Consider the following 12,901-nt stretch of genomic DNA (forward strand, 5'->3'; position numbering starts at 1 on the left):
ATAATGCGGTCGACATTTGGTTCAATAAAAATACATAAGGATGACTCAGAATATGCTATTTTGTTCTTCTGAAATAGGCTACATTTTCTACATATCATAATGTTTCTTCAGACCTGCCTTAAATAAATAATGGATTTATTGTGATCGTGTAGGCTATATTAATTAACCTCTTGATTCTAGCCATCCCGGATCCGGGATCGTGAATACAGCCTCAAGCTCATTACCATAACGCAACGTTAACTATTCATGAAAATCGCAAATGAAATGAAATTAATATGCTAGCTCTCAAGTTTAGCCTTTTGTTAACACTGTCATCTCAGATTTTCAAAATATGCTTCTCAACCATAGCAAAACAAGCATTTGTGTAACAGCTAGCGTAGCTAGCGTAGCATTTAGCGTTAGCATCAGTAGGCAACATTTTCACAAAAACCAGAAAAGCATTCAAATAAATCATTTACCTTTGAAGAACTTCGGATGTTTTCAATGAGGAGACTCAGTTAGATAGCAAATGCTCAGTTTTTCCTGAAAGATTATTTGTTTAGGAGAAATCGCTACGTTTGGTGCATCACGTTTGGCTACCAAAAAAAAAACTAAAATTCAGTCATCAAAACGCCAAACTTTTTTCCAAATTAACTCCATAATATCGACTGAAACATGGTAAACGTTGTTTAGAATCAATCCTCAAGGTGTTTTTCACATATCTCTTCATGATATATCGTTCGTGGAATCCTCCTCTCTCCTCTCAATCACTGGATGACTGCGTGCAGCTTGTAGATTACGCACCAATTTAGACAAAGGACACCGGGCGGACCCCTGGTAAATGTAGTCTCTTATGGCCAATCTTCCAATGATATGCCTACAAATACGTCACAATGCTGCAGACACCTTGGAGAAACGACAGAAAGGGCAGGCTCAGTCCTGGCGCATTCACAGCCACATAAGGAGACAATGGAAAACAGAGCCTCAAAAATTCTGCTCATTTCCTGTTTGAAGTTTCATCTTGGTTTCGCCTGTAGCATGAGTTCTGTGGCACTCACAGATAATATCTTTGCAGTTTTGGAAACGTCAGTGTTTTTTCTTTCCAAAGCTGTCAATTATATGCATAGTCGAGCATCTTTTCGTGACAAAATATTGCGCTTAAAACGGGCACGTGTTTTAATCCATAAATTAAAAGAGCGCCCCCTATATCCAAGAAGTTAAATGGTTTTATTAGACTTAAAAAAATAAATAAAAATGTTCCAAAGGTCTGCATCAGTGGCTTGTTGGCGATGCGTGGAAGCCCAGAGATGCTCTGCGTGTTTATGTTAATTAACAGTCAATTACCGTGAGACCGACAGTTATTTACATGACGGTTACCGGCTGACACAATTTCATGACCACCACAGCCCTAACCAGGGTTGAAAAAGGGTAGCCTATAATGTCTGCGTAATGTGTTTGGTGTACAAGGGATTTACCATTGTTCTTTCAGAGATTATTGTATTGACTTCAATTACGGAAAGGGATTGAACGATGGAAAGTGAACTTGCCCATTTAAGTTGCCGACTACGCCAATAAGTATTTACATGTAATTGGGGATGTAACATCCATAGCATCATTTGCAAGGCAGCGTAATCACAACAGAACAACAGGTTGGTATTCCTGTGATATCCAAGGTCTATGGAAGTGCCTTGGCTCTCACAATGTGTTTGTGTTTTTAAATAGCCTACAGGTCATACTAATAATAATTCCACTTAGATTTATTAGGCTCACGTGGGCTTTTTACAATATATTACACAAGAAAACAGACAGGTTTTATAGTCATCTGTTGTGTTTTTACTTGTACTCTTCTTCTCTGCTATCCGTATGCTCCACTTTTCCTCTTTCTGTCCCCCTCCCTCCTCTGGCCCTTTCCAGTTTGCTCCCTCCCTCCCCTCCCTCTTTTACCTTACCCTCTCACTTTCTTTCTCTTTCTGTCATTTCCAGGTTGCCACTTGGTCACTGCAGACACTATGGTGAGTTTAATCAGGAGAGTTGTTGCATGGACATTGATGTGCGCTTATATCTGCAGGCTTTCAATGTTTCTATTTTAAGGAAGTGTTATTTTAGCTTTTCTCCAAGGTTTCTCCTATAATTGTGGGAACATGATAGTTGTTGTATGTTATTGCATGATAAAAGGTCTGCTTCTTCTTGCTCTGCATTTTTATTACATTTTAGAAGTTGTTTGAATAGTTTTTGCAGTATTTAGCATGCAAATGCAATTGAGTGCAACAGGTATGTGTTGAAATACAAGTTAGACATTTTATGTTTGACAGTAATGCCTGTGAGGGAATCGCTGATTCAGTGGGGAATGAAAGAGACTAAGACAGGGTGGCAGAGACTGAAGGACTAGGTGTAACGGAGCGAGGCTGCTGAGAGAATGAGAGGAATAGAGAGAGATTGGAGGGAAACAGCTGCGACTGTTAATCTCGGGAACCGTTACAGTTCTGCCTGTTGTCTGTGTGTGAGAGAAAGTGTCTGAGGGTCTGTGCGTATCGTGTTAAATTTAGAGTGTCAAGTTTGATTTACATAGGTTACAGTGCAAGTAATGCTGAGCGAGAGGTGGGGCTGTATTTTCTACGGTGCCAATAAGTATTTATAGTTTCATTGAATGTCTTATACAGTATGTGAAACTGAAAACCTTGGCATTCTTTGACAAGATATTACTCTGAGGCAGCAAACTACTGGAGCTCTACAAGTATACGATGGTGGGAATTAAACAGAGTTTAAAAACCCTTCAGGTGTCTAGGTCATTAGAAGAGAAATAAAAAATAAAAATGTAAATAAACATATCTGGTGATGGGCAAACAGAGGGAGAGAGGGGTGAAGGAGGAGTGAGGACAAAGAGAGGGTGACGAGAGTTGAAGGAGAGAACAAGTGGACCGTGTGTATTGTTCTCACATGATTGCACACCAAACAATGCCGTTGCTGTGTAGGTGATCGTTTTGCATAACAATGCATGTGGTTTGTTAGTATGTATCGCATCTAATCTGAGCGCCCACACAACCTGGTATTGAAGTAGAGAGAGCCACGGAGACTCTTACAATGCAGGTTTAATGATTTAGTCAGCTAACTCGAAGATTCTAAGATAATTTTCTGTAAAAAAAAAAAAATGTAATATCAACTTCAAACATTGTTTTTTTTCCCTGTTCAAGGATAAAACTGATTTGATTATCTTAATACCCATATAACCAGAAGAGAGAGCTCTTAGTGTTTTCTGGTCGACATATCAATCAGTCAATGCTTTGGTGGAATAAATGTGTGTTTAAAGTCAATAAATCCATAACTTTGTGTGTGTGTGTGTGTGTGTGTGTGTGTGTGTGTGTGTGTGTGTGTGTGTGTGTGTGTGTGTGTGTGTGTGTGTGTGTGTGTGTTAATGAATGGGTGTGTTTTACTACATGGGTTTGATGTACACACACAGCTGCCAGTGGCATGTGTTTAACAGTATCAGTGGCACTCTGACATTCATGTTCCTCTCAGACAGTGTTTGGTAAGACACATTCATGTTTTACATCAAGGAAAAACAGTTAAGGGAGGATTTGTAAATGGTTTATAAGTAGTTATTTGTAGATGGTTTATAAATCAGTAGTAAGCTATAATGGCTCATTATTCTGGCTCAGGATCACCATTTTGTCCTCTTTTATCCCTGAACATCCATCTGTTCCCTCATTTTACAATCCCTTTGACTCCTTCTCTTTCTCCGTCTCCATCTCTCAACAGGTATCCTTTTAACATTTATGTTATGTCTCTCCACACATCCTGTCTCCCACAGCTCTCTCTCAGCTCTCGCCCCACCACCGTTGTCCCCAGCCTCTCCTCTCCAGGAGGATGTGCTACTGGGGGACCGAGGGTATGGTCCTCCAACCAGGAGGTGGCTCTGTTCCAGACCCTGCAAGAGGCTCTGAGGGAGATCGACCTGCCTGAAACACAGGACCTGCCACAGGGTGAGACCCGGGCTACGATCACCCGGCTGAAACGTACAGGATGACGCAGATAGAAATGTACCAGGCTAGAAAGACACTGGACGCTGTTTATTACAATCCTATGACATGGGAATTGTGGCCGCTCTATGACCTTACCTTTCTATCTGCAACGCTCTGAATGTTTGAACCACCTGAGTTAAGCCCCCAGGCCAGGTGAACCTATCACAAACACTGGATCTTAACCTGCACAGAGTCACCCAGACCAAGTGAGTTTAGTACTATATGTCAATGGGCTACTAGGTGAACAGGTGTGTTTCCGTTTACTCTTACCTGGTCCAAAAACAACCCCTAGGCAAGACCCTAGCCCCTATTTCCTACCCATTTAGTGTTTGCAGAGGGGAAAGGGCCAGAGGACTCTGGGGGTGTAAGCAAAAAGGTTGTGGGTCCTTCAATGAGCTAAGATGACCTTCTGCCATATTTGCTGGCCCCTATATGGTTGTTTTTGGACCTAACTTTTGTATTGGCTAACATTCATTAACTACTTTCTATTACATAGTGAAGGGCTGCACTGATGCATGGGGAATTTGACCTTGCCACTAATGGCTGTTGTACTGTTTTCCTTCTCTTCTAGGTATGAGTCACTCTGAGCTGTGTGTCTGTGTTTTGGGATCCCCCCTCCCCTACCTCTCTCTGCTGTTGGAGGCAGGCCAACGGAGCCCAGGTACGCTAGCAGAACGCAGCCAGACAGGAAACACAACCGATGTGTACAAACAGGCTGTAAATCACTCCGTTATATTTATAATTTGGTACTTTATACCAACCTGTACCAGTTTGTGCTAACCTGTAGATGTCTGACAGTAATTCAATGTAAAAGCCTATTTGGCCAGAGCAATAGTTAAAACATACACCCCTCCTTTCAAAGTATGTGCCAAAGTGTTTTCCAAGAGGTCTTCCAAGTGTTCCTTAGTGCCTCCCATAATGGTGTTAGCGTGAACAAGGCTTTCTTCGCCATCTATGGACCTTAACTTTGCCTTGCCAGATCGCCGGGAAAAGAAATGTTGGAATGGTAATCCTTTTATGGGATTCATTGGTGTCATTATAAAATAACATAATCACCCCCTACAGAGAAAAGTCAAACAGCGATGGCTCTAATTTTAGACTGATGGCCAAAAGGTTGAGGGAAAAGATCACTAGTGCAGGTTGACATTTAATGAGATTGTCACTGCCCTTCATTACTCTATTTATACATAAATAGTAATTCTCCTTCCTGCTTTGTCTCTGTTATGACCAATAACAGACTAAAACACTTTACACTTTAGTTGACAGGCTTCTATGACTTTTGACCTTTTTCTATATTTTCATGGAAAGCTGTGACCGGTCAAGAATCTCTCTTCCCTCCCTTCCCCTCTCCTCTCTCTTCCTCTCTCTCTCTCTTACCCCAATCCAATTTCTCTCGACCACACTTTCCCCACTACCCGCTCCTTCTGTCCCTCCGTCTTTCTCTCTCTCGTTTGCCCCTTTCACACACCCCACCCCCCTCGGTCTCTCTCTACCCCACCCATTTCTCTCTTCTTCTGTCTAGGAGATGCTCTCCTGTGTCTTTCTCCTTCCTGGCTCTCTCACTCCTCCCCCTCCCTCCTGGTCCACAAGGCTGTCACCTTTGACTTGGGAGGCCGCACTTTCCTCTCCAACTTCAACCCCCCTCGCAAGGTCACCTACTTCCTGTCATGTGACCCTTGGGCTGAGGAGGAAGTGACCCGGAAGACAGACTGCCCAAGCGGAGGTTCCGGCGCACTGTGTCGATTCTGGGGGGATGTTCTGACCACCAGGGTTCTGCTGCAAAAGGCCAAGATCCACTGCCCCCCGACGCTGGCCTTACTGTTGCCCCCGGGACAGATGGGACTGGAGGAGGGCAGGACAGGAGGGGTGGAGGTGGTGCACCTAGAAAAGGGGGTGGAGGGAGGGATGAACTCCGTCCGAAACAAGGTGGACTCTTTCCTGGAGTCTGAGGATATGAAGGGATCTGAGAGTGTATGTCCTGTTTCTTAGAGGATATTTTAGTCAGCCTTTGTGTAACTGTACACAAATCCTCAAGCTTTACTTTCACTTTGTGTATAGGTGGTGCTCAGGCGCAGTGGTGGGACGTTCGTGGGCGGGGCAACCTCACCCCCTGTCTACCTGTCCAGGAACAACAGGGATGAGGTCTGGGCCAAGGTAGGTTATCTCCTGCCCCAGCTCCTCCCTGGAGAGGCAGTGCTGCTGGAGGCCTACTGCTCCCCACTGAAGCCTGGGCCGCGGGTAGAGGACCGCACCTGGGAACAGTACACTGGTGAGGGCTTTGAGTCTGGGACAGATGGGGGTAGTTCGAGGTTTAAGGACCTTATTTTCATGATTATTTGAATGTGATCCTCACATGACTTGTAAGGACTCTAGTACAATGTGATGTACTACGGCCATTACCACATCCTCTTGGTGTTATCATAGTGAAGTAGTAGTTGTTGTGTGTGTGTGTCAGACTGCAGGCCTCAGGTTCCAGACCTGTCCTTCAGACTGTGTGCCATCGTAAGTCGCTCACCTCTGGACCTGCCTCTCCTCTACAAGGTGAGCGAAAGAGAGAGAGAGAACGAGAGAGAACGAGGTAGGAGAGAGAAATGAAATGTTGACTATGTGCATCACAATTTGTATTGACCCTCAATACTGTAAACCTATAGCGTGTGTGTGTATATATATATATATATATATGTATTTGTGTGTGTGTGTGTATAGATAGAGATATATGTATATGTACAAAGATAGATATATATGTGTGTATGTATATATATAGATGTATGTACGTGTGTATTTACAGAGCTATATATATATATATGAATGTATATAGCTCTGTAAATGTCTAACTTGGGAATGTGAGACAAATTCCTGTAAAAGGCCATATACATTAACTGCAATGATTGAAATCCATTACCTTTTCACTAACTTCTCTCTTCTTTCCCTCCCCCTCGCTCTCTATCCCTCTCCCTCAGTTGGTGTGTAGAGTGGGTGTGTCCGACACCCCTCTCTCTCACAGCCACTCCCTCTCTCAGTCCTTGGAGACCACCCTATTAGAGTGCGGTTTCACTGACCCTACCATGGCAACTTCTCTCCATCGCTTAGCAACGGACACCGCCCTGTCCTGCCTTCGTGTTGTCATGGAAACAGAGTCAAGCATGTCCGCGGAACTGCGTGGGGGAGCGGGCGCCCAGACCGACATGATAGGTGTGTGTGTTGTCTAACTGCCAAAGCTATCCCTCTAATGTAGCATGAAGCCGTCTGAGTTGATCTATGACTTGATATAGATTACTGCAGATTGATGTCGAAGCCTCTCTGAAAACATGGGTCTACTTATACCATCACAAGTCTCACTCTGTCAACACTCCTATGTCTCCCTGAGCTGCTGTCTGACCCTTCCACTCCCTCTGTCTTTCTCTACCTCCATTCCACTCCCTCTCTCTCTACCTCCATTCCACTCCCTCTCTCTCTACCTCCATTCCACTCCCGACTCTCTCTACCTCCATTCCACTCCCTCTGTCTTTCTCTACCTCCATTCCACTCCCTCTGTCTTTCTCTACCTCCATTCCACTCCCTCTCTCTCTACCTCCATTCCACTCCCTCTCTCTCTACCTCCATTCCACTCCCTCTCTCTCTACCTCCATTCCACTCCCTCTGTCTTTCTCTACCTCCATTCCACTCCCTCTGTCTTTCTCTACCTCCATTCCACTCCCTCTCTCTCTACCTCCACTCCCTCTCTCTCTACCTCCATTCCACTCCCTCTCTCTCTACCTCCATTCCACTCCCTCTCTCTCTACCTCCATTCCACTCCCTCTCTCTCTACCTCCATTCCACTCCCTCTCTCTCTACCTCCATTCCACTCCCTCTCTCTCTACCTCCATTCCACTCCCTCTCTCTCTACCTCCATTCCACTCCCTCTCTCTCTACCTCCATTCCACTCCCTCTCTCTCTCTACCTCCATTCCACTCCCTCTCTCTCTACCTCCATTCCTCTCTCTCTACCTCCATTCCTCTCTCTCTACCTCCATTCCTCTCTCTCAACCTCCATTCTACTCCCTCTCTCTCTCTCTCTCTCTACCTCCATTCCACTCTCTCTCTCTCTCTCTCTCTCTACCTCCATTCCACTCCCTCTCTCCTAGGCGTAGACCTCCTCTTCACCATGGATGGTTACATCATCAGCCCTGTTGTTCTTGGCCTCCACCCCTCCCTCTGTCTCCGCTCCTCCTTCCCAGAGCAAGGGATGGGGCTGGAGGGATGTGACAGTGGGATAGAGGGGTGGAGTAGAGGCACCCTCCTCCTCACCCCCCTCCTCCGCTCCCAGTACTACCTGATGCAGGAGAAGACTGTGCTGGTGGTGGGAGCTGGAGGACACAGTAAGAAGTTCATTTGGGGAGCAGCCAAAAAGTACAAACTCAAGGTGAATGTCGACATGGGGAATGAACTAATGAAAGTGAATAGATTGCCGCAACAGACTTTTCCGCTATTTTAGAAGTGCATTTTACTGCATTGCAAAGTCTGATTAAGTGACACATTAATGGTTACTGGTTAGCCAGTTATGCTAATGAGTTGAACTGACCTCACCAACTCCTTCCCCTCCAATCAGATCCTGCTTGTGGACTGTGACCCCGCCCACTTCGCCTCCCAGCTGGTTGACCACTTCCTGCCCCTGCCAGACCTGCCCGACCACCGCCGTGACGACCAGCACTGCTCCCGCATTTGTGATTGGCTGTTGTCCTCTGGGCTCTGCCCTGATGGCTGCGTGTGTTTCTGGGATGACTGCGTGGTGCTGACGTCTCTGGTCTGTGATAGGCTGGGGCTCAGGGGGCCTCCTCCAGAGGCCATCCGCATCGCGAAGGAGAAGAGCCGCACCCACAGGCACCTCCTGGGCTTACGGAAGTCTACTGGGACTAACCTGACCAGTGTTGAGCAACCCTCCGGTCAGGCGGATGGCCTGGTTGAGTTTAGAGAAGGTGAGAGGAGAGGAAGACAGCAGAACGGTATGGTAAACGGCATGGTCAACATGGAAGGGGATAGCATGAGAGCTATGGCTGATTTTGACAGGGGGGATCTCTTCAATGAGGCAATGGGCAAACCCGACACTACCGCCCCTACCTCTTCATCCGCCTCAGCCTCCTCGTCCTTCTCACTGTCCTTCTGCACTTTCCGGCCCTCCGCTCCCCTCCTTTCTCCCTCCCCTTCTTCCTATGCTGTTCCCTGTATCCATGTGGAGAGCGCCCTGGATCTGGAGAAGGCAGCCAGTGGGGGGGAGGAGGGACCTGGTGGGGCCAGTGTAGGGGTGGTGAGGTTCCCTGCCGTCATGAAGCTGGAGTATGGGGCCGGGGCGGTGGGCGTGAGGAAGGTGGGCTCTCTGGAGGAAAGCCTGGCACACTTTGAGAGGATCGGAGGGGACCTCCGCGAGGAGACCGACTACCCTGGCATTGGCCTTGGCTGGGGCAACGCCATGACCCTCATGGAGTACGTGGGAGGCACAGAGCACGACGTGGATGTGGTCCTGTTTGAGGGGCGACTGGAGGGCGCTTTCGTGTCCGACAATGGCCCCACCCGTGCTCCGGCTTTCACCGAGACGGCCTCCCAGATGCCCTCGGGACTGGCGCCGGACAAGCGTGCTCAGCTGATTCGCGCGGCGCACCACGCCTGCCTGGGCTGCGGCCTGCAAGACGGCGTGTTCAATGTTGAGCTGAAGATGACAGAGGTGGGCCCGAGGCTCATCGAGATCAACGCCCGCATGGGCGGCTTCTACCTGCGCGACTGGATCCAGCAGCTGTACGGCGTGGACATCCTGATGGCCGCCTTCATGGTGTCCTGTGGGGTGCGTCCGTGCCTGCCCTCTGCCACAGCGCTCCCAGCCAGAGGCCACTTTGCTGGGGTGATGGTTGTGGTGTCCCAGCACCTCCAGGCCCTGAGAAGCACAGCCAGCCCTGAGCGCCTACGAGGGCTGCACCAGGACGGGGCGCTGTGGCTGAACGAGCTGGCTGAGGAGGATGAATTGATCTCTGGGGAGTACGAGGAGCCCTTCTGTAATGTCGGGGTGAGAGACGCCCACAACGCCGCCAATGCTCGCCAGCGCCTCCTCGCCCTCTGCCAGGGGCTAGGCCTGCACTGTCCTCCACGCTACGACCTGGGGTACTTCCTGTCCCACTTCAATTAGACAGGAAGTCAGGTGGGAGAAGCACCTGGGGTTTGTTCAGGAGGGTGCAATGTTTAGATTTTACTCACAGATCAAAATAATACAGAAATCGATTCCCTGTTCTACATGACAGAGAAGCATATGTGTTTTAGACCTGTCTAAATGTTTGTTCCTAACATTGGACCCTTCTGAATAGAACCCATGTTTAGCACGTGTATGCTTTGTGCGGGTGGGGTTTTTGTACTAGGGGCAAGGGTTAGTTTAGTTAGCTTAAAAGGTACATCACAGCAAGAAAAAACACTCATGTTATATCAAAACATATCTCACTACCTTTCAATTTTTCTCACTTAAATTTTAGGGACCATCTCAGGAATACAAGTTTCAAAAAGGTATAATCTTCAGTGATTAGCGAGAATAGGGTATGGGTGTCTTATCTATCTACCAGGGTTCAGGAAGTGATTTAAATGAAACAACTGAAAAATGTCTACTTCTCATTTTATTGAGAAGTCATTAAAAAAAATAGAGGCCCTTGGTTAAATGATTGAATTGGAATGTTGGTTAACTTCCTGAATTGACAGCATTCAATTTGAATTGAACCCAACCCTGCTATCTATTAGGTTGTGGTATCGGCAGTCTACTCTACTGGGTCGTTCCACATAATGAGTGCCTTTTGCATCCCTTAGATATTTTAAATAGTGCACAAATATTGAATTTTAAAAGCATGTCATATTAAATTAAGTGTTAAATGGCACTTAATTTAATATGACAGGCTTTTAAAATTCAATATTTGTGCACTACTTCATTTCTGAAGATGATTATTTATTTAATGTAATTAGAGATTCATTTGAAGTAAAATACCCGGCTACCAATATTTAGCGGCGATCCAAATGCTGATGACTTACAACGCCCCTCATCACCACAAACACCTTCAATGATGGCAGTCTCATACTAAAGTATGTAGGGAACGACATAGCAGCGGAATAATTTAGTGTGAGTCGTCAGGCTACGGGAAAAAAAAACGTCCCTGATTTTAAAGTCAACCCTGTTACCTGAACTGAACTCTCGTTCTAATTGGTGAAACTATTAATTTTTAAATATATTAAACAGATGAGCTGGTTCTATTCTTTATGGACATTTTCTGGTGTTTTGTTGTGGAAAATGTAGCTGGTTGAGCATGACATGTCAACCCTGTTACCCATAGATTTATCTAATGTAATAGGCTTAAAAGAAACACCTGGCATCCAGGCTCAGAGGTGATGTCTGCGGGGTCGGTGCGTAAAAACGACTTGGAAAATGTGGAATTCTGGAACTCTGCCTCCCTCATTCTTAGTTAGAGGTCGTGTGAAAGTTCATGTCTAAATTAGCAAGGTTGAGGTGAAAGGTTGTTTCACCCCAAAATAAGTAACTTAAAGAGTACGGAAATGGAGATTTAATTACTCCACATACTCGCACCTATTTTTCCCCGGTTTAGCCCATAAAAGCAGTGTGTTATTTTGTTATGGAAGTCATTTGAGGCAGTTTCACCATTGCAAATGTGTTGACTCCGGAGCAAGACCTCATCTTGGCAGTTAGTGTGTGTGGTGTGGCATTTGCGGTCTGGTGTCAGGTGTACTCGGTAGGCTTGATGACACTGAGATGCCATCCCTCAGTACCCCTCAGACAAGGGTCACAGTAGTCAAAAGGTTAAGGATTTCCTGCTTCTTCTGTTTCTGATTGTTTATGTATTTCTGAGGTAATATTTGGGAATTATATAGTAGCAGACACTTCTGACTTTTCTTCAAAAAAGGAGGTGGGACAGGAAAGTTAAAGAATAAAACAACCGAGCCAGATTACATCACTAAAACCAAAACAAATTTCTAAAAATCCCCAAATCCAAACTTTTGTATTAAATTAATATGTAATATGTGTTCATGTTGTCATGTTTTGTTAATTGCTTTATTTGTTAAGTTTCAATGCATCTGATGATGAATGTGTTATATGTAACATCACAGATATGAATGTAATGTTTAGATTAACACATTGTTTTACAAATATATGTGTCATAAATCATTTCACCATACGCGAGCAATGGAGAACAAGGCCTTAAAGTTAACACAGATTTAAAGGGATTTTTCTGTTCCTTAGTTATATTGACAAACGGTAACTGATGTGGAAATTACTTTTTCTTTAACAAAGTTTTGAATCAAGATCAAGTGTTTTGATTCGGCTACTGTTTTGATTCAAATGTAAATGTACATTTCCTGTGTTATGTAAAATACAATAAACATTCAAATCAACAGACTCTTAACTTTTCTGTTTATTTTATTGATTTTTGTTTTTAATGAAATGGATGTATTAATTAAATACATCTGAAAGCAGAGCTTCAATGCACCACACAAACCCCCTGTTGTCTCGAACCTGTTTTCTCTCTCTCTTTCTCACTGTGTGTAGATGGGGTGATTATACATTTAAGTGAGTCAGGGTTATTTTACTAAGTGAAAGAGAGACTTGTTTTTGCTTGTTGTTTCTTTTCAATAGCCTGGCACAGGTTTGCCAAACCTGTTTTCCACGACTTCTCCCTCTTTCTCTCTCTTAGTAGTGCTTGTTTTGAGTCTTAGATGCAGTCCAGTCCTGTTGCTAGTAGTGACTGTCGGAACTGGTTCAGTTACACCTCACAAATCACACCGGTGGTAAACCTTAGAACAACAAACACACAACAACAAACACAACCTGATCCATTTGTTTTGACTTTTTCTCTCACTCTTTCTCAGTTCTCCACTTCTCTCCATCTT

At 45.3% G+C, this 12,901-nt stretch overlaps 1 protein-coding gene across 2 annotated transcripts; it reads left to right on the forward strand.

The window, feature by feature from the left end:
• The first annotated feature begins 1,883 nt into the window (after positions 1 to 1,883).
• On the forward strand, positions 1,884 to 12,410 carry LOC112220780 (carnosine synthase 1). Of its 2 annotated transcripts, XM_024382668.1 has the most exons (9): positions 1,884 to 1,991; positions 3,788 to 3,959; positions 4,570 to 4,659; positions 5,521 to 5,969; positions 6,057 to 6,267; positions 6,454 to 6,539; positions 6,959 to 7,190; positions 8,122 to 8,399; positions 8,586 to 12,410. In XM_024382668.1, the coding sequence occupies exons 1-9, from the start codon at positions 1,989 to 1,991 to the stop codon at positions 10,149 to 10,151; spliced, it is 3,087 nt and encodes a 1,028-aa protein (XP_024238436.1). In that variant the 5' UTR covers positions 1,884 to 1,988; the 3' UTR covers positions 10,152 to 12,410. The 2 variants fall into 2 exon arrangements, with proteins under 2 accessions (XP_024238436.1, XP_024238437.1); XM_024382669.2 differs by lacking the exon at positions 1,884 to 1,991 and having other exon boundaries at positions 3,824 to 4,204.
• Positions 12,411 to 12,901: the final 491 nt, after the last annotated feature.

The sequence above is a fragment of the Oncorhynchus tshawytscha genome, linkage group LG21 (assembly GCF_018296145.1).
Source record: "Oncorhynchus tshawytscha isolate Ot180627B linkage group LG21, Otsh_v2.0, whole genome shotgun sequence".
NCBI classification, from domain to species: domain Eukaryota; kingdom Metazoa; phylum Chordata; class Actinopteri; order Salmoniformes; family Salmonidae; genus Oncorhynchus; species Oncorhynchus tshawytscha.